The sequence below is a fragment of the Fusarium oxysporum genome, chromosome I, assembly GCF_013085055.1.
Source record: "Fusarium oxysporum Fo47 chromosome I, complete sequence".
NCBI lineage: Eukaryota > Fungi > Ascomycota > Sordariomycetes > Hypocreales > Nectriaceae > Fusarium > Fusarium oxysporum.
Genome location: NC_072840.1, coordinates 5,817,279 through 5,833,766, shown reverse-complemented (window position 1 = coordinate 5,833,766; position 16,488 = coordinate 5,817,279). Strand labels below are relative to the sequence as shown.

The 16,488-nt window shown below is 48.2% G+C and overlaps 8 protein-coding genes across 8 annotated transcripts; 5 read left to right on the top strand and 3 right to left on the bottom strand.

Annotated features, from left to right (window-relative positions):
- Window positions 1–1,371: 1,371 nt before the first annotated feature.
- On the bottom strand, window positions 1,372–2,595 carry FOBCDRAFT_175129 (uncharacterized protein; the record flags this gene model as incomplete). The annotated part of the gene is made up of 2 exons (XM_054703002.1): window positions 1,372–1,789; window positions 1,838–2,595. The coding sequence occupies 2 exons, from the start codon at window positions 2,593–2,595 to the stop codon at window positions 1,372–1,374; spliced, it is 1,176 nt and encodes a 391-aa protein (XP_054558977.1).
- A 371-nt stretch (window positions 2,596–2,966) lies between these two features.
- On the top strand, window positions 2,967–6,850 carry FOBCDRAFT_256324 (uncharacterized protein; the record flags this gene model as incomplete). Its single annotated transcript, XM_031194794.3, has 5 exons — window positions 2,967–4,284; window positions 4,336–5,558; window positions 5,610–6,611; window positions 6,750–6,758; window positions 6,824–6,850. 5 exons carry the CDS (start codon window positions 2,967–2,969, stop codon window positions 6,848–6,850), a joined length of 3,579 nt encoding a protein of 1,192 aa, XP_031029532.3.
- Window positions 6,851–7,039: 189 nt separating this feature from the next.
- Window positions 7,040–8,767, bottom strand: FOBCDRAFT_123358 (aspartic peptidase domain-containing protein; the record flags this gene model as incomplete). Its single annotated transcript, XM_031194793.2, has 4 exons — window positions 7,040–7,152; window positions 7,208–7,713; window positions 7,763–8,536; window positions 8,583–8,767. The coding sequence occupies 4 exons, from the start codon at window positions 8,765–8,767 to the stop codon at window positions 7,040–7,042; spliced, it is 1,578 nt and encodes a 525-aa protein (XP_031029531.2).
- Window positions 8,768–9,182: 415 nt separating this feature from the next.
- Window positions 9,183–11,303, top strand: FOBCDRAFT_314822 (glycoside hydrolase). Its single transcript, XM_031194792.3, has 2 exons — window positions 9,183–10,802; window positions 10,863–11,303. The coding sequence occupies exons 1-2, from the start codon at window positions 9,249–9,251 to the stop codon at window positions 10,989–10,991; spliced, it is 1,683 nt and encodes a 560-aa protein (XP_031029530.2). The 5' UTR covers window positions 9,183–9,248; the 3' UTR covers window positions 10,992–11,303.
- Window positions 11,304–11,668: 365 nt separating this feature from the next.
- On the top strand, window positions 11,669–12,347 carry FOBCDRAFT_268134 (Cyanovirin-N; the record flags this gene model as incomplete). Its single annotated transcript, XM_054703001.1, has 3 exons — window positions 11,669–12,000; window positions 12,057–12,187; window positions 12,238–12,347. 3 exons carry the CDS (start codon window positions 11,669–11,671, stop codon window positions 12,345–12,347), a joined length of 573 nt encoding a protein of 190 aa, XP_054558976.1.
- On the bottom strand, window positions 12,318–13,399 carry FOBCDRAFT_284807 (uncharacterized protein; the record flags this gene model as incomplete). Its single annotated transcript, XM_031194790.3, has 2 exons — window positions 12,318–13,189; window positions 13,249–13,399. The coding sequence occupies 2 exons, from the start codon at window positions 13,397–13,399 to the stop codon at window positions 12,519–12,521; spliced, it is 822 nt and encodes a 273-aa protein (XP_031029528.1). The 3' UTR covers window positions 12,318–12,518.
- Window positions 13,400–14,237: 838 nt separating this feature from the next.
- On the top strand, window positions 14,238–15,502 carry FOBCDRAFT_247394 (chaperonin 10-like protein). The gene is made up of 2 exons (XM_031194789.3): window positions 14,238–14,479; window positions 14,532–15,502. The coding sequence occupies exons 1-2, from the start codon at window positions 14,290–14,292 to the stop codon at window positions 15,425–15,427; spliced, it is 1,086 nt and encodes a 361-aa protein (XP_031029527.2). The 5' UTR covers window positions 14,238–14,289; the 3' UTR covers window positions 15,428–15,502.
- Window positions 15,503–15,682: 180 nt separating this feature from the next.
- Window positions 15,683–16,178, top strand: FOBCDRAFT_284806 (6-O-methylguanine DNA methyltransferase; the record flags this gene model as incomplete). Its single annotated transcript, XM_031194788.2, has 3 exons — window positions 15,683–15,797; window positions 15,847–15,970; window positions 16,022–16,178. The coding sequence occupies 3 exons, from the start codon at window positions 15,683–15,685 to the stop codon at window positions 16,176–16,178; spliced, it is 396 nt and encodes a 131-aa protein (XP_031029526.1).
- Between the last annotated feature and the right edge of the window lie 310 nt (window positions 16,179–16,488).

Sequence of the window (16,488 nt, the reverse complement as noted above, 5' to 3'; positions counted from 1 at the left end):
ATGGCTCCAATTGCCTATAGCCTGAACTTGTCGTCATTGTTTCTTGCACGAAGAAGTGTAGTTTTGAAGAAATAAAGAGAGAGCAGAGAAGTAATCTAACTGTCCGATCTATGTAGAAAGTTTAGGAAACAAGAAAATGTTGTCTGTGTCTTGAGGAAGCCTAAGACAACGCCCAAGGCTGATCGTTATGCATAGCCACAGCCACAATCACATCCAAAACTACATGGCAATCTTTTATTTGCTTATATTCGTGCTAAGTGGTAGGTAGGCACGATACGGCACTTCAAGGCACACCTACGTGCAAGGATCATAGGCGAGAAAGAAGCCTGCGGGTGTCTAGATTTGTGGCAGTTTCATATTTTTTCCAGATTCGTTCGGGCATTCTGTCCCTATAGAGGCAGTCTCGTCGATCTCGTCAAAATGGGAGCAGAACAAGTCGTATCAAGGGGGCAAGGTTAATCTGCCTACCTTTGAGATTCACCTGCTCTGAAACCATTAGCTAACAGACTAAGTGGCGAAGCAAAAGCCAGGAGGTAGATGTCGAGATGATTATCCAGAAGAGTGAGCCCATATTCATATGCTGCAAAGTTGCGAAGTCAACCCCAAGTCATGGATAGAAGTAGAAAGATGAAGATACTTTCGGCGGTAGTGAAATAGGGCAATACTGTAATTTGGCGGCTTATTTCCCCGCGTAAGCATGTGGAACACCGGTAAGCATTTCTGCGTCAAAGGTGTAACCTTACTTACAGGACGAGCCGTTGAGCATTACCATAGCGATGGAAATTGTGGCCATGAAACCGGTACCGGAGCCCCACCGCCGGCGCCGTCTTTGCAAAACGGTACGGAGTGGAATCGGCCTTGGGCGGAGCGATGGTATGGGCAAATGACTGACCGAGTCGTCGGAAGGTCACATGAACGACCCTCCAGCTCGTCACTTGGTCTAATTGCATCATACCCATCGATGATCTTTACGGCACTTTAGAGTAGACTTGATATTGAAAATAAACGTTGATTATATTTCATTTACGGATTAGCTCCTCCAATACTGTTTTTTATTCATTTGGCCATCGATGCAGCTCAATGCAGCTGATCAAAGATATTCACGCTGTTTGTGCTCATATCCTTGGCTTTGATTGGCTAGATGGTTTCTGGCAAGTCTCTAAATCTGGCGACCAATATCTCCGATTTTGAGGGTAGTGGTCGCAGGAAGCGGAGGTCCCTGAGCAGAATGAAAGAACTTGACGGGATCCCTTGTTCTCCACGAGCTATGGTCCTATGTGATAGCCGAAGCACAAACTCAACTCATGACGAAAGACATTGGGTAGAGGGAGGTGTGATGGCTGTGACACTTCTTACCGAAGGCCTGCAGCTCTAGGATGGTTGAACAGGGTGCTTCCACGCCTGATATGCTATCCAGGCTTGATATGAACTCACAGCAAGCGACGCTATTCCCAAAAGCACAGCAAAGATAACTCCGACGAGTGTAGCCATCATTACATGTCTGGCACCACTCTTTCTCTGCATCGACTGCTGGAGCCAACCGCGAGGTCGAGGAGTTTGGAGCTCGTTGTACAAGTCTGCCAGTCGATCGGCTAGATAGACATATGGAACGCTCTCTTCTCCTACACGTCTGACAGAACTGACTTCGAAGTTGAGGATGTCTGGATCGAAAGAGCATTTTGATATGAGTGAGCGGAGAAGCTTCTTAGATCTTGGATCTGAGAGCGGGAACAGAGTTCCTTGTAAGGAGTCCAATACTTCGAGGACTAGTTGGCGTGGTAATACTCCTCTGCGCAACGTTAGTAACCCGAGCCAGTCCTTTTTGCTTGGACTTTACCTCTTGAGTGATGAAGACGGACTGGAGCAATCTCCAACATCCCGAGTCACTCTCAACTGTTCTTTTAGAAAAGAAGTGTAGTGATAAACCTCGAGGTAGTTGTTTTTTCTGTCAAAGTGCAGGTGGTTTCGAATATCTGATGTCGCCTTGATAGTGATTCCTAGTCGCTTCTTCAGGTTGACCGCCTTGAGCTCCTTCTTGACGTCTGCGAACGACTCGCTATTATCGTAACTAAGAATGCTGTGATTGCCAAGTGGAAACGAGTCTTGTATGTATTTGCTGAAAGGCACGTCCTCTTTCCAGTGAATTCGGTATGTCCCTTTCTCAAGTCTGTCAGAAGAATGATGCAGAGCTGAAGGGTCGACCATCAAAAGAGTCTTTACACCAAGTGCCACTGCATCGACTGTTCTCGTTCCATCAGCCGTCTGGGAGCCTGTGCTTTGATCAATCAAACGGCACAGCTCTAACAGAGTGGCGTCTGGATTCGTTTTCAAGATGGAAATGATATGGAAAAGGTCCTCATGCGTTTTTATTCTTCTGGTTGTCGCTGAAGTTGCATCCATGTAAGTCGAGACAATTGCTTTGTAGTACGCAAAATATCGCTGAAGCTGAGGAATGCGACCACCGATACAGCGTTGATGGATACAGGCATGAGGTCGTCGTTCATTGCAGGGCTGAGACAGATCCCATGACCACAAAGCCATCACTATATCCAGATACACATCTTGATTGATGTCACTACTGATCCTCGATGCCATTGTACGTAAACGATTAGAAACTGTGATGAGTTTCAAGGCCTGGAATGGGCTTCGAGTCAGAATGTCAGAGGGCGAAGCCTCGATATTATTGCAACTTTAAAGACAGCCTCATGCAGAGCCTGATTGTAGATCGAGGCTTGAAAATCGACCTCGGATTGGTTGTTGCGTAGTGATTGGCCTGATCTGTGATGCTCATGCAGCTACTTATGCAGTATTGATGCTTAGCCACCGCCTTCGAAGCTGAGCCCCAAGCACACATGTCACGGCTTACATATGCTATGCTGTCACCCTCAACAGCTTGAACATTGAATGTAGTCGGTCGAATCTTCCATCGATGTCAAGAGATTTAATCGTACAAAACTTATGCCGAAATGACGACCGTCGAAAGATGGCAGGGTCAACTGCCGTCCCGTCTTGGAGGTGGGGAGGGAACTGGAAGTTCAACCCAGGTCTCTGCCCAAGGAAGCCATGATGTTGAATGCCCGGAAGGTTTGAGGCACAAGTTGTCAAACTGGCGAACTTCTGTTTCTTTTCGCCCACCTCCGAGCATCACATCGAAATCTGCACAGCAGGTAGATCCCAAGGCACCCCAGTATGACGGGTCTGATTCTGGCATCGGCATTGCTACACCATCTTCACATAGCCAACAAATCGAGCCTGTCGGATTGGACTTGCCCGGAACGGAGTTGAAATCTTTCGATGAACCCATATCCCAACGATTGAAAGCACGGTTCTTCGACATCAAGGTCCTGTACACTCAACCACTGCTTGACTACATTCTCAAGAGGAAAAAAGACCCCGGAGACATTTCCATGAAGCTGAAGTACCTGGGACTCCATTCTCAAAGTATCCAGCTCCATATCGTCATTCAATGCGAAAAGAAAGTCGTCAAGAGAGTGAAGAAGTTCTTCGCCCAGGGCCATGTCGAAGAGGAGCTGTTACCTGACTTTCGGGTCTTTGTGCTGGAGAAGGCACTCTTGCGGCTAACCAATGACGATGCGATAGAGGTTCTAGCGGACTCGGTCCCAATGAGAACATGGTGTGGAACTCCCATCAGATTGATGCGAGGCAATGCGTCTGTTGTAGCGACTTTCGGGGGTATCATTGTGGTTGAAACCTCTCACAAGCGCCTAGTTGGCTTGACGGCTGCCCATTCTCTGAAGAAATTGCATAGTCCTCTATCCAATCAGCTCTTAACGAATGATACAGAAGTCCCCTTCTCGTCCTCTTCTTCAAATGCTTCCGAGAGCGAAAGCGACTCTGATTGCGAGTCCACAATCACGACTGAAAGTTCAGTGCAGCATCTCGAGCACTTGAATGACAAGGGACTGGATACCACTGCATCTCAAAACACCGTGCAAATCGGCACCATCCTTTGCAATACATTCAATGCTCCGATGGCACAGAACTATGACTGGGCTATTATTGATTTGAGCCAACAAGCGACATTACCTAATAGAGTTGTCCTAGATGGACAGCCTGACTCGTCAGATTTTGAGGAAGACAGCGACCTTGAACCCATCCTATTTCCAGTTGGGAATCCCTGTGTATCAGTGTCTAGGCAAGTCCTAGTACTGAAGCAAGGTGCCAAGCCGATTGGAGAGATGTCTCTTGACACTTCCTCTATGCTGATATCCCCCGGATCATCATTTGTTGAGGTCTACGATCTTTCCCTGGAGCATGGCTCTTGTAAGTGAATCTGAGTACTCTAATATAACAAACTGACTAATGGGCTCCCAGCGTTGAGTCCAGGTGACTCCGGCTCCTGGGTAGTCGATGCAAAGACCTCCGTATTATATGGCCATGTTGTTTCGACTGATGCCTTTGGAGAGGCCCAAGTGATGCCTATTCGTTCGACTCTCGACAGTATCAAGGTGCAGATGAATGCCACACGAGTATTCCTGCCCAATAGTGATGAGATCCAACTGTTTAGGGAGACCTCAAGGATCCCTGTGCCTGCCAACCTGGAAGTATCGCCGATCACTGTGGCACCTGAACAGCAGGAGATTACACAGGCAACCCACTCGGAAGATATGACGGGAGACCAATTTTGGCATTCGCCACCTTCTACAGGGGCCTCTGGCAAGTTCTCAGCTGGACGCGCAGTATCTCAACAAGATATTGTCGCCCAAAGCCTTGATATCGCACGTGAGAGCCCTGACGGGGCTTCTTATCCTTCTATTAGACAGATCCTTGAATCGGCACTGGAAGAAATATGGACCAAGGTACAGGATCAGCCCGACTCATATGTTATGACGAGAGATGAGTTTGCCGTGTTCAGTTTCTTCCAGCACCGCTTCACCGGTGACAAAATGGCCGTCGCTGCTAGAAAGAGATACTGGGGATCACTATCAATAGATTCTCTGGAGTCTACCAAGACTGAAAGTGGCGATCTCGGTCAGATTGACGCCATTCGGAAATTGGTTCAAGCCTCGTATCGCCGTATTGGTACATACGGCCCAGATTTCGCCAATGTGGCTACTAAGCTGTACAAACTTGAACTGGCCCTCAGGCGGTTTCGAGATGACGTCGCCCAGGAAGACATTCCTGTGCATCTCGAAGAATATTATTACAGCCACCTTCACTCACTCATTGAGGATTGGGATTTCGCCATGAAGCGAGTCAGTTCTCTAATTGATACGTATAATGACGAAGAAATAAGGTTCGAAGGCGAAGATGCGTCCGTGAGCAGTGAACTGAAACCCATAGAGCCTATCTTAGCCGGCAAAAGGATGGCCATTGAGCTGTTGCTTGACTCAGTCCAGTTACAAAAGCCTCAGATACACTATGGACGCGAGTCTGACCTCGAATATATCAAGGACAAGGTCGACCAAATTGCTGCTCAGCTCTTCGCAAACTGGGATGCTGGGTCCTTCTCGGGAGAAGACGATGACTTATGGAGGCATTTCCAGGAACTTCTTGAGAAAGAGGGGTTTTCATCTCAGGTCTTGAGTAAAAGCAAAGTCAGTTATATACAGTATTCAAGGCCGTGAATTAATGCTGACATGGAACAGGATGTCCTCGTGGTGTATATCAACGAACTCAGACATGTTGCCAATACCATGACAAGCACACTCCCTCGTACTCATATACCATCCGAGCCACCTTTAAAGATTGTACCCAATGAGCAACGGAAACCAGATATTAAACATAAGCTTGATGACGTAAAAATACAATGGGAGCTTATTACGACAGAGGACATAATTGCTCTGGACAGAGAGGGTTCAGCAATGCAGCAGATCCAGCCTTTACTTTCACCAAGGGAAGCAGGACCTCTGCAACAGCCCATTGCATCACAGGATTGGTACACAGAAATCTCTCGCGTGACTGAGGACTTATCTCGTCATGTCTCATCTCAGTCCACATACAGAGGCGATAATGGTCAAGCCGGCTTTGCCCCAAACTCTCGACTTGTGGCTCCAGATCAAGACGGTAGAGCAATTCCTGATGCTGCGCATTGGACGAAAATATCACGCAAACTTGTCAGCGTGGAGGTCCTACAACGAGCAGGCGTACGCTACGAAGCAAGACCAGATTACGTCGCCATCCTTGGTGTTTTGTCCAGAGAAAAAGTGGCAAAGCTAGTTCGTGATAGCGAAGTGACGATAACTTCTCGTCCTCCCCCTCCGTATCGCCGAGCCAGAAGTACTTCCGGACAGGCTCGACTTGTATCCCCAGTCGCCAATGACGACGAGGTATCCTTCATCCCTTCAGTTGATGGCGACAATGTGGGTAGTTCACTTGCTGAATTTCTTTTCAAGAGGCCCAGCAAAGCTCTTGATAACGACGTCACTGCGGGCAGAGAGGAAAGATATCCTTCACGGAGTGTCGGAAAAAAGCAAGAACAGCCCGGGAGTGAACAAGAGACGTTAAACGCAAGGCAATATAATGGGGTTGGAATACGCCTAAGACGTAACCCTCACAGGGAAAGGAATGACTGGGGTGGGCTTCAGCACAGCGTAAGGGCCTATGATAAGGGTGGTCGAGGTGGTGTAGTTGGAATTGGAAGCGCTGCAGTAAGCTTGCTCAGCGTGCTATCTGAGGCTGCGTCAGCTGTTTAGACACCGGATATGTGTTCTTTACTGTTTGGAAGTTTGAATCTTAGGTAGCCGTGTGCAAATCGTGGAGATTGGATATAATAACACGAAATTTAGGCCTCGAAGGTAAAGAAACATAAAACCTCGAGCCTAGATCACAGGGATCCTAGGCTGACTTTACACAAATGCAGCGAAGCGCGTACCGTCTCTCGTTATGATATTTATACACCAGCTTTACTTTCATATTCATTACGATCTACTATTTCATACAAACATTATTAAACCCGCTGGTGGCTCCCAATGCATGGCACTTGAAGCAAATTAGGAAACATAGATCCCGTTGCAACCAATTCTCCTTTATCTTACTTTCCAATACCTCAGATACGGCATACACTCTTCTCCAACTTCTATCGTATTCCAGCTTTCATGTAGGACTCGTCGTCGACTCTTGGGTTCCCGTCCATCTCGTATATATCCGCTCTTTGCAGCTCCTCATGCGCAGGGTAAAAGTAGTATGTATCTGGCAAGCTCATTTAGTATCATCACAACAGCATGAAACTCTGCAATTTACTTACCAGCTTTTCGTTTCCGTTTGATCAAGAAGTAAGTAATTCCCAGCCCTATCAACGCCGCCCCAGCTACAGCACCAACAACAGCGCCACCAATGACCGCACCAGAGAGTGAACCCGAATTCGAACCAATCCCTCTATCTGGTCTCGAACTCTCAGAAGCAGCGCCCGTGTAAGACGCAGAGGGTTGTATAACGCCCGTAGTATTCTCACACTTCTTCCCCGTCTCCTCATCGAATACTCTCACGAGGCTTCTTTCCCGAGTGGCATTCGCCTGCCAGAGCGTGAAAGTCCCAGCATCGTGATTGACCATGAGATACGCCGCTGTGAGGAAATACCTCCCAAGAATTGGTGGTCCGTCGTCGATATCTGTTATGAGAATGTCGCGTTTGGATGTATTGCTGACTCGTGAGCCGTTGGAGGCGATGTCCACGGAGGGGATCATGTATTGGTTGTTTGGGACGCGGATCTTGAGACCGGAGTCGAGATGAAAGGTCAGGTCGGCCAAGAACCTACTACTGTCAGTGATTAAGTCGAAATGGAAACGAAGGGTGGGCATACTGCTTGTCGAGGCCTGTCTGAAGGGCATTCCAGTGCAGTCCACTCGATGAGTAATTCGTCTTCAAACCACTGATAGACTCAAAATTCCGTATATACGGCGTCGGTGCCTCGAGCAGCAAATGATTCGCCGGATCGATACAACACTGCAACGTCGTCCCCTTCGGAAAGATACTAACATTCGTTCCACCGAGATAATTGATCTGGACATCAGTCAAAGTCACCTTCATACCAGTCCAGCACCCATCCGAGCCATCGAAATCTCCATATACAAGCGGCGCAGTGTAATTTTTACCAATGACTTTCTTCTCATCATAACCACCGAGTACTAAAGATCCATCAAGAGGTTCTTTGATCCACATGCGTCCCCAGAATATGGACCATACTCGTGAACCAATCTTTCCAGCTTTACGTAAGGCGTTGAGATATGTTGAATTACGGCCTAAGCCGAGGGGACTCAGAGTACTGTATGTATCGTCCCATTTACTCGTTGGTATACCAAAGGCAAATTTGTCGAGTTCAGCTGAACCTTCGAGGGTGAACTTGTCGATTGCGCCCCTGGCGCTTTTGACGAGGTTGCGAACTCCGTATTGGCCGCCTTTGAAGAATGTCTCGTTTGGTACACCGCCTGCTTTGACGATGTCCCTCGCTCCTGTGAAACTCGTGGACTTTTCTTCGTTAAATATTCCACCTCTTCGAACTTGGCATGATTCGTCATTTGGAATACCTGAGTCCTTGCAGAATGGATCGGTGTATATCCAGGTATTGTTCAAGTCGCTGTCCCTGTTAGTCATAGATAGTGTTGATTGAATCGGTGACATACGTCCAAGGTAAAAGAACGATATTCTGAGGCGGTGTTCCAATTTCGGCTGGAATGCCTTTCATGAAAGTGTCGGAGACATCTGGAAGGACCTGGACGTCTTGGAGGGGGAGAACTAAGGGCTCTGCATCGCAAGATGATGCGAAGGCCATTCGCACGAAGAGAAGCGCCAACAGAAATTGATACATCGCGAATTATGGTATTACAAAAGAAACGAAATCGGAATAATAATTCAGTAAATGGCCTTGACGGGTGCGAGCCGAAAGCGCATATTGTTATTTGTCGTCGAGGAAGACTCAGAGGCTCGTGCCCAAGTCCTAACCAACACCAACACCATTATCATGGCTTTCCAACCACTTACACAAGCCAAATCTACTCAAAGAACACCACCTTCTCACTCCCAATGACCTATTTTCCCATCTTTTCTTAGGACTCGGGCAAGGCGAAAGAAACACTTATACTATGTATAGCATCAAAGCCAGGATTTCCACAAACGGAAATAGTCTCGTTTTAGGCTACCGGACCACCAACCCCATCAAGTAAGAAACCACCTCGCAGGGATTAAGATAGGCTGGCTTATCACTAACTCAATCCGTAAACTGCAACAAAGAAGCCATTTCAGCACAGCTTACACCTTTTTTGTTTTTGTTTTCTTTGTCTCAGCACACCATGTTTCGTCGCCGTGCTTCAAGACGCCTCCCTTCACGCGTCGTGCTAATCGCCGCCTTTCTCACAACACTCTTTCTATGGCGTCAATTATCACATCAGAGCGGTGTGGTGTTTGTAAAGAGCTCGTTTGACTGGTCGACCGTGGGGCTTGTCCATCCGCCGGCGGATATCAAGCCTTTACCTATTGGTCACGCAAAGCGCATGCCGAGAATTCAAGCTGAGAAGGGGAAATTTGTAAAGACGGTTGAGGTTGAGGAGAGGAGAGATGCTGTGAGGAGGGAGTTTAGGAGAGGGTGGGAGGCGTATAGGTTGAAGGCTTGGGGGAGGGATGAGTTGATGCCGCTGACGGGACAAGCGAAAGATCCGTTTGGCGGGTGGGCTGCTACAATGGTTGATGCGCTGGATACCCTTTGGATAATGGATCTCAAAGCGGAATTCAACAAAGCTGCGAGTGCGGCTGCGGCGATAGATTGGGGAAACACACACGAGAAAGCAGTGAATCTCTTCGAAACGACAATTCGACATCTCGGCGGTCTTCTAAGCTCATATGAACTAAGCCGCGAACCAGCATTATTGCAAAAAGCCACGGAACTCGGAGAAATGTTATATATCGCCTTTGACACGCCGAATCGTCTTCCGGGGTTCTGGCTTAATTTCGACGATGCGTTAAAGGGAAAACAAGTCGCTGGTATTCACGACCCATCAGCTTCACCGAGTTCGTTGGTCATGGAGTTTACCAAGCTCTCACAACTAACCAACGATCCCAAATTCTACGACGCGACAGATCGTGTAACGCGGTTTTTACTCAGGATTCAGAATAGCACTCTTTTGCCAGGAATGTGGCCCATGTGTCTTGACTTTCAGAACGAAGCTGTGCACGATAATACGTTTTCGCTTGGTGCGCTGGCAGATTCTCTTTATGAGTATTTACCCAAGATGCATGCTTTGCTAGGTGGTTTGGACGAGAACTACGAAACCATGTATCGCACGGCGGCGGATGTTATCATAAAGCATTTGCTCTACAGGCCTATGCTGCCGAAACAAGAAGATGTGCTGTTTTTGGGTGATGTCAGGGTCGGTGCGAAGATTGAGTTGAGCACAGAGAGCCAACATCTTACCTGTTTCGCAGGAGGAATGTTTGCACTCGCCGGAAAACTCTTCAATATCGAAGAACACGTCAATATCGGAGAAAGACTCGCACGAGGATGTGGTTGGGCGTACAGCGCTTTTCCGACCGGTATAATGCCCGAAATCTTCGACTTGGTAGCCTGTCCGACCCTCGAGGCCTGCGAATGGAACGAAACGCTCTGGAAGCCGCAAAACAACCAGAAACTCCCTCCAGGCTTCCGCCACGCGCGCGATCCGCGATATATCCTCCGACCGGAAGCTATCGAGAGTGTGTTCATCATGTATCGTCTCACAGCGGATGCAAAGTGGCAGGATATGGCGTGGGATATGTTTCAGGCGATTGTGAAGTATACAAGCACTGAGCTTGCGAATGCGGCTGTTGATGACGTTACGAGTACTGAGACGTCGAAGACTGATTCTATGGAGGTAAGTTATTTGTGAAATGGGAGGGTAAGGGAGAGGGGATGTGTGCTAATGAGTGTGTAGAGTTTTTGGTTCTCGGAGACGTTGAAGTATTTCTACTTGATCTTCTCGGAGCCAGATTTGATCAGTTTGGATGAGTTTGTGCTGAATACGGAGGCGCATCCTTTTAGAAGGCTTTTGAGTCAGGATTAAGGAATGGCGAGATCAGGATCCAGCATTACTGTGAGTTTCATCTTGCTGGTCGAGTTGGAACTGTGGGCGGTAGATTGCAACGGCCTTCGCGCTGAGTGGACCGGCGCAGCCCGTATCAGACAGGACATGTCTTTCATGGTTATCTTGACGAAATATCAACACTGATGATGACGTCTTGAAAGAGTACACTCGCTCTTTGAGGGTGTTTCGATGTCGGGCCATCTGTCCCTGTAACATACCTACGTCCCATGACCCAGTCCCTCTTCAATTCGAAAGGACGATATGTAAAGAAGAGATCAGCATTAGGGTCGCCATTTTTTTTTCCCTTTCTAGTGACTTTCAAAATACCTTTGTGGTCGAGTCGTGATGCTCTTTAACCAAGGTCACTTACTGGGCGATGCTGGTGTTTCACCTCTTTGTTCGACACCTCGAAATAGCAACTCGAGGTCACCGCAATAGGGCCTTGGCCCGGTCTGACATATTGGTCAAAGAATTGATACGAATGTGCTCGTTATTGTGAAAATACCCATTGGCATGACCATGGAAGTCTCGGATATCCATTCTCGAGGCCACGAAACAGATATAGGATATAGAGCCCTATAACCACCAATCCCGTTCCCAACCCATGGATCAAAGATCAAACCAAATTATCAAAACTATTACACACTACTGTCAAAATGTTTTCACCCCTCCTCCTTCTAACCCTCACCCTCGACGCAATCGCTACCTCCCCTTCCTCCTCCCTCAACACAACCAACCTCACGCAACATCCCTCCCGCGTCGCACCACGCTTCATATCAGGCGGTTTCTACGACAAATGCAAAGACGTACGCTTCTACCTCGCCAAAGTAGACGATGCACATCCCCGCAAGAACAGCTTCAACGGGTACAAGTCTTCACCGTGGCTTGTAGCGAAATGTCCTGATAAGAATGGAAAGTATCTCTGTACGTGGTTGGCGCTGAGTAAGTGTTTGCTTAACTCGGAGGGGGAGCTATATCGTGGATCAAAGTAAGTATCGTTACTGTGAATGTTATGTTAGGAGTGGTACTGATGATGCTGTGTAGTGGCAATTTTCACGGGTCGTGTACGGCGTGTAAGTTGACTGGCAGTAACTTCAACTGCGGCTGTTGGAGTGGTTTGAAGAAGGGCAAGAATGATTTCGGGAACCGGGTTCATCGAACGAGTATCGATTTGAGTATGTTTTCCCTTCTGGGTCTGGTGGTTTGTTGCTAACTGGTGTGATAGATGTTGCTGTTGGCGCTGTTGATGGGTTTTTGACCTGTCATGGGAATTGGGGAATCCTCGATTATTGCAGTGGAAGGCCATCGCATGATCCTTTTCTCGATTCCAAGTGATAAGCGTGTATGAAGATTTGTTGTTTTTTCGTTAAATTGACACAGGCATTGATGGTTGTTGCTGGCTTTTTCTGTCTCGCGTTCGTTCTGTTTTTATCCTTCTTCACATTCGCTCGTAAAGCTTCGTTTGTATTTTCTCGCAATTAGTTTTCGTATCGCTTCGTTGATTTATTAGACCTGAATATTTAGTTTTGCTTCTCCTCTTTGTTGCCGCCATCGATTTGTTGACTCAACCAACTCAGGACAACCCTTCAGCAACCATCCCCATTTCCTCAGAAATCCCACACTAACCTCCCAACTACTCCCGTCGTGTGCCTCTCCCCAGACAATCAAGTAAGCATCATCCAATCCTTGGCTACTCATGAGTCCCAGTATGTCGATACACAACTCATCTTCATCAAATACACCGCTGGTGTATCCCTTGAGCATGTTATCTCTCAATTGAGGGAATGGTAGTAAATCGACCCAGGGATGATGCTCAATCTCGATTTGTAACCTTGTAGGACGTAGCGATTCGGGACATGCGGATTTCACCAAGGTACCATCTGCGGACGAGGGACCTAGGGCGTTCCAGGGCGATATCACATCGTCGCAGCATAATCCTTGCAGCGGGATACCGATGTGAACTGCATTGCTGGACACGGCATTAACGGCGTTGAGGCGGATGAGTGAAGGTAGAAGTGCCGGACGATGGTTCTTCAGACTATGTTGCATGTGCACCAGCTGCATGAATGCATATGCAACAGCACGTTCTCTGGCAGTGGTGAATATGAGGAGTCCATTCGTGTGAACTTCTTCGGGGGTGACATTTGCATATTCCTCATTCCGGGCCTTCCGTTTGCCTACCAAAGTCAGTTTTGCTTCAATGCACAGTATAGTAGAGTACAGTATAGGGACTGACGATAAGCTCTCTGATTCAGACGGTTCTGCCGTCTCCGTCTATCCCTCGCCTCAGTGATCCCCGTCCAATCATCGTCTGGGTCTTTGAGCTCCGTTAACTGGGGCAGTTGGCCGAGACGTTTCGGAGCCGGCGGTTGAGTAAGCTCTGCCATCGGGATTCTTACGTGAAGAGTGCGAGACTGGACCGGACCCTCTCCGTCCTAGGCGATTGTCCTTTATGTACCTGGCTGACGAGGGATTGTAAACTCCGAGAGGAAAAAAGAAGGAGAAGTTTATCACTGAGCTGCAGAGATAAAGACTACGTAGACCTTGGGCCGTTTATTGCTTACAATTGATGTTTTCTCACTGCTTCTGAACTGTTTGGAAGGTTGACTAGTTGGATCGATTCTTTGATGATGGGCTCTGATTCGTTACGGAGATAGCGTTGATGGCGCTAATGCAACCTGCTGACATCAAGACCCGAGCAGAATTTAGCCATCTCATCCCTGTGAGATAAAACGTGACGGGACGCTGATGTCAGACCTTTAATCCAACCCAACCCAACCCAACCCTCGGATCAAAAGAAACACCGTCGGTTCAAAGATCAATGACATCTCCATAGATAGTAACACTCTCTATTCAGTCTAGTATCTCCATTGAATCACTAACTGCCGATGCATCTCCCTCGTGGCAGACCCGCCTCAATCTGGAGACGTCACCCTCCTTACGGGCCTTTTTTCTCACTTGTCCCGTCAATGCGCACTTGGAATTAGTGGGCTAACGGCGATGGCTTCCTTTTTGCGTCCAGTCCCAAATGGAAAATTTAACTCCGTTTATATCCATATCCATTCCATAGCATTACATCGGTCTCTGATGCTGATAAATTCTCGGGTCTTCGATGACGTTGCGGAGTCCGAACATTTTTTTTTCTTGCCTTGGATGGTTGTAGAATCTTGGAGGTGAAGTGATATATATAGCTTGCACTCACGTAGGTAGATAGATGGCCTGATCAATACAATCTTGTTTGCTTCTCATCTTCAAAGTAACAAAGCAATACACAAAAATGTCTACCGATTACGAATTCAAGGGCTGGCTTGGCCGTGATCCCGACTCCGTCAATGGAAAGATGGAGTGGGATACCTTTGAGCCCAAGAAGTGGGAGGAGAACGACGTCGACATCAAGATCACACACTGCGGTATCTGCGGTTCTGACCTTCACACTCTTCGCTCCGGCTGGGGCGAGACACCTTTCCGTAAGTCCTCACACACTCCAAATGATACACACAGTTACTGATGCACTCGCAGCCTGCTGTGTCGGTCACGAAATCGTCGGCAAGGCAGTCCGCGTCGGCTCCAACGTAACAGACATCAAGGTCGGCGACAGAGTCGGTGTAGGCGCCCAGGCCCGCAGCTGTCTCCGCGACGACTGCTCCGAGTGCTCCGCCGGCCGCCTCAACTACTGCCCCAAGATGGTCAGCACCTACGGCTCCATCTACCCCGACGACATCGGAAAGTCCTACGGTGGATACGCCGACTACAACCGCACTGACTCTCGCTTCGTCGTAAAGATCCCCGAGAGTCTCCCCTCAGAGTACGCTGCGCCCATGCTCTGCGGCGGTGTCACCGTCTACGCTCCCCTCCGTAACAATGGCTGCGGTCCTGGAAAGACTGTTGGTATCGTCGGTGTAGGCGGTCTAGGCCACTTTGGCGTTCTCTTCGCTAAGGCCCTCGGCGCCGATAAGGTCATTGGTATTTCTCGCAAGGCCTCCAAGAAGGAAGAGGTCCTCGCTCTCGGCGCAGACGCCTACATCGCCACTGACGACGATGAGGACTGGGCCAACAAGAACGCCAAGACGATCGATCTCATGATCTGCACTGTATCAAGCAGCAAGATGCCCTACAGCGATTACTTCAAGCTTCTGCGCCACGGCGCCGACTTTGTGCAGGTCGGTGCTCCTGACTCTGGCGAGCTGCCCCCCATCAATGCGTTCAACCTCATCATGGGCCAGTTCAAGCTCAGTGGAAGCTTGATTGGGTCGCCTAAGGATATCGAGGAGATGCTGCAGCTTGCTGTTGAGAAGAATGTCAAGCCGTGGGTTGAGAAGAGGCCGATGGAGGATGCGAACCAGGCTGTTGTTGATATGGAGAATGGAAAGGCGCGATACCGATATGTTTTGGTTAACCAGAAGAACATTGATTAAATTAGCGGGACGTAAATGATAGAGATAGACTGTACATAAGATATGAATGAACAATATAATAATCTTTAACAAGAATCTTGACTGGACTCTGGTGATTGACTGGATAGTGGCATACCCCGCTATTTACATCGCGCCCTTCAGCACCATTCATCGGCACTTCATTCAATGAACTACGACAGCTTCAACCTGCTCATATCCCATTATTCTTCATTGTAACTACTCAAATCATTTGCTTATTCCCCATACACCATCATAATGCCCCGGTCAGACGAAGCACAAGCCTTCTTCCACGCCGTATACTCAGCCGTTCAAGAGATCCCCCACGGCAAAGTCACGACATACGGCCACATCGCCATGCTCGTTGGAACCCGTACCAAACCCTCACACACCCAAAACCTCAGGTCACTAACATGCCACAGCTCAAAGACCTCGTCAAGTCGGTGTCTGTCTAAAACACCTTCCCGCCGATCCGTCTCAGCCCTTCAACCATGAAAACGTTCCATGGCAAAGAGTCATAAACTCCAAAGGCCAAATATCGCCTAGGTAAGCATCAATCTTCACTCGGTCTCCAAGGGACAAAAGCTCACTTTGTAGATCTCAACCTGGAGGATCCCGCTCACAAGCTGATGCCCTCCAAGCAGAAGCCGTACAAGTCGAGACAAACGCAATGGGCGAACACTCAGTAGACTTCTCCAAGTACGGCTGGTTCCCAGAACTACTCCCCTCAGAAGAAAACGATCAAGGCGAATGATTAAGGTCTTTGAAACTAGTATTTACCACTATCGTCTTCGGAAACAAAAAACCACGTTTTTGTTTCCCTGTATGTAATTTGTAATGCGAAACCCAAAATCAATGGGTCCCCCCTCATAAGAATCATCCCATCTTCCGCTTCATTCTTTGAATCAAAGTCCGCCACCCTAAAATCTCCCTTGAAATCAAAGGGAGTCAAATCGAAAAGAAGAAAATTACACATGTACCAAGACAGACACCCAAAATGACATCTTTATGCATCGAGCCGCTCGTTTATGTGATAAATCCCCCCCTTCTTCACAGGGTAGAAA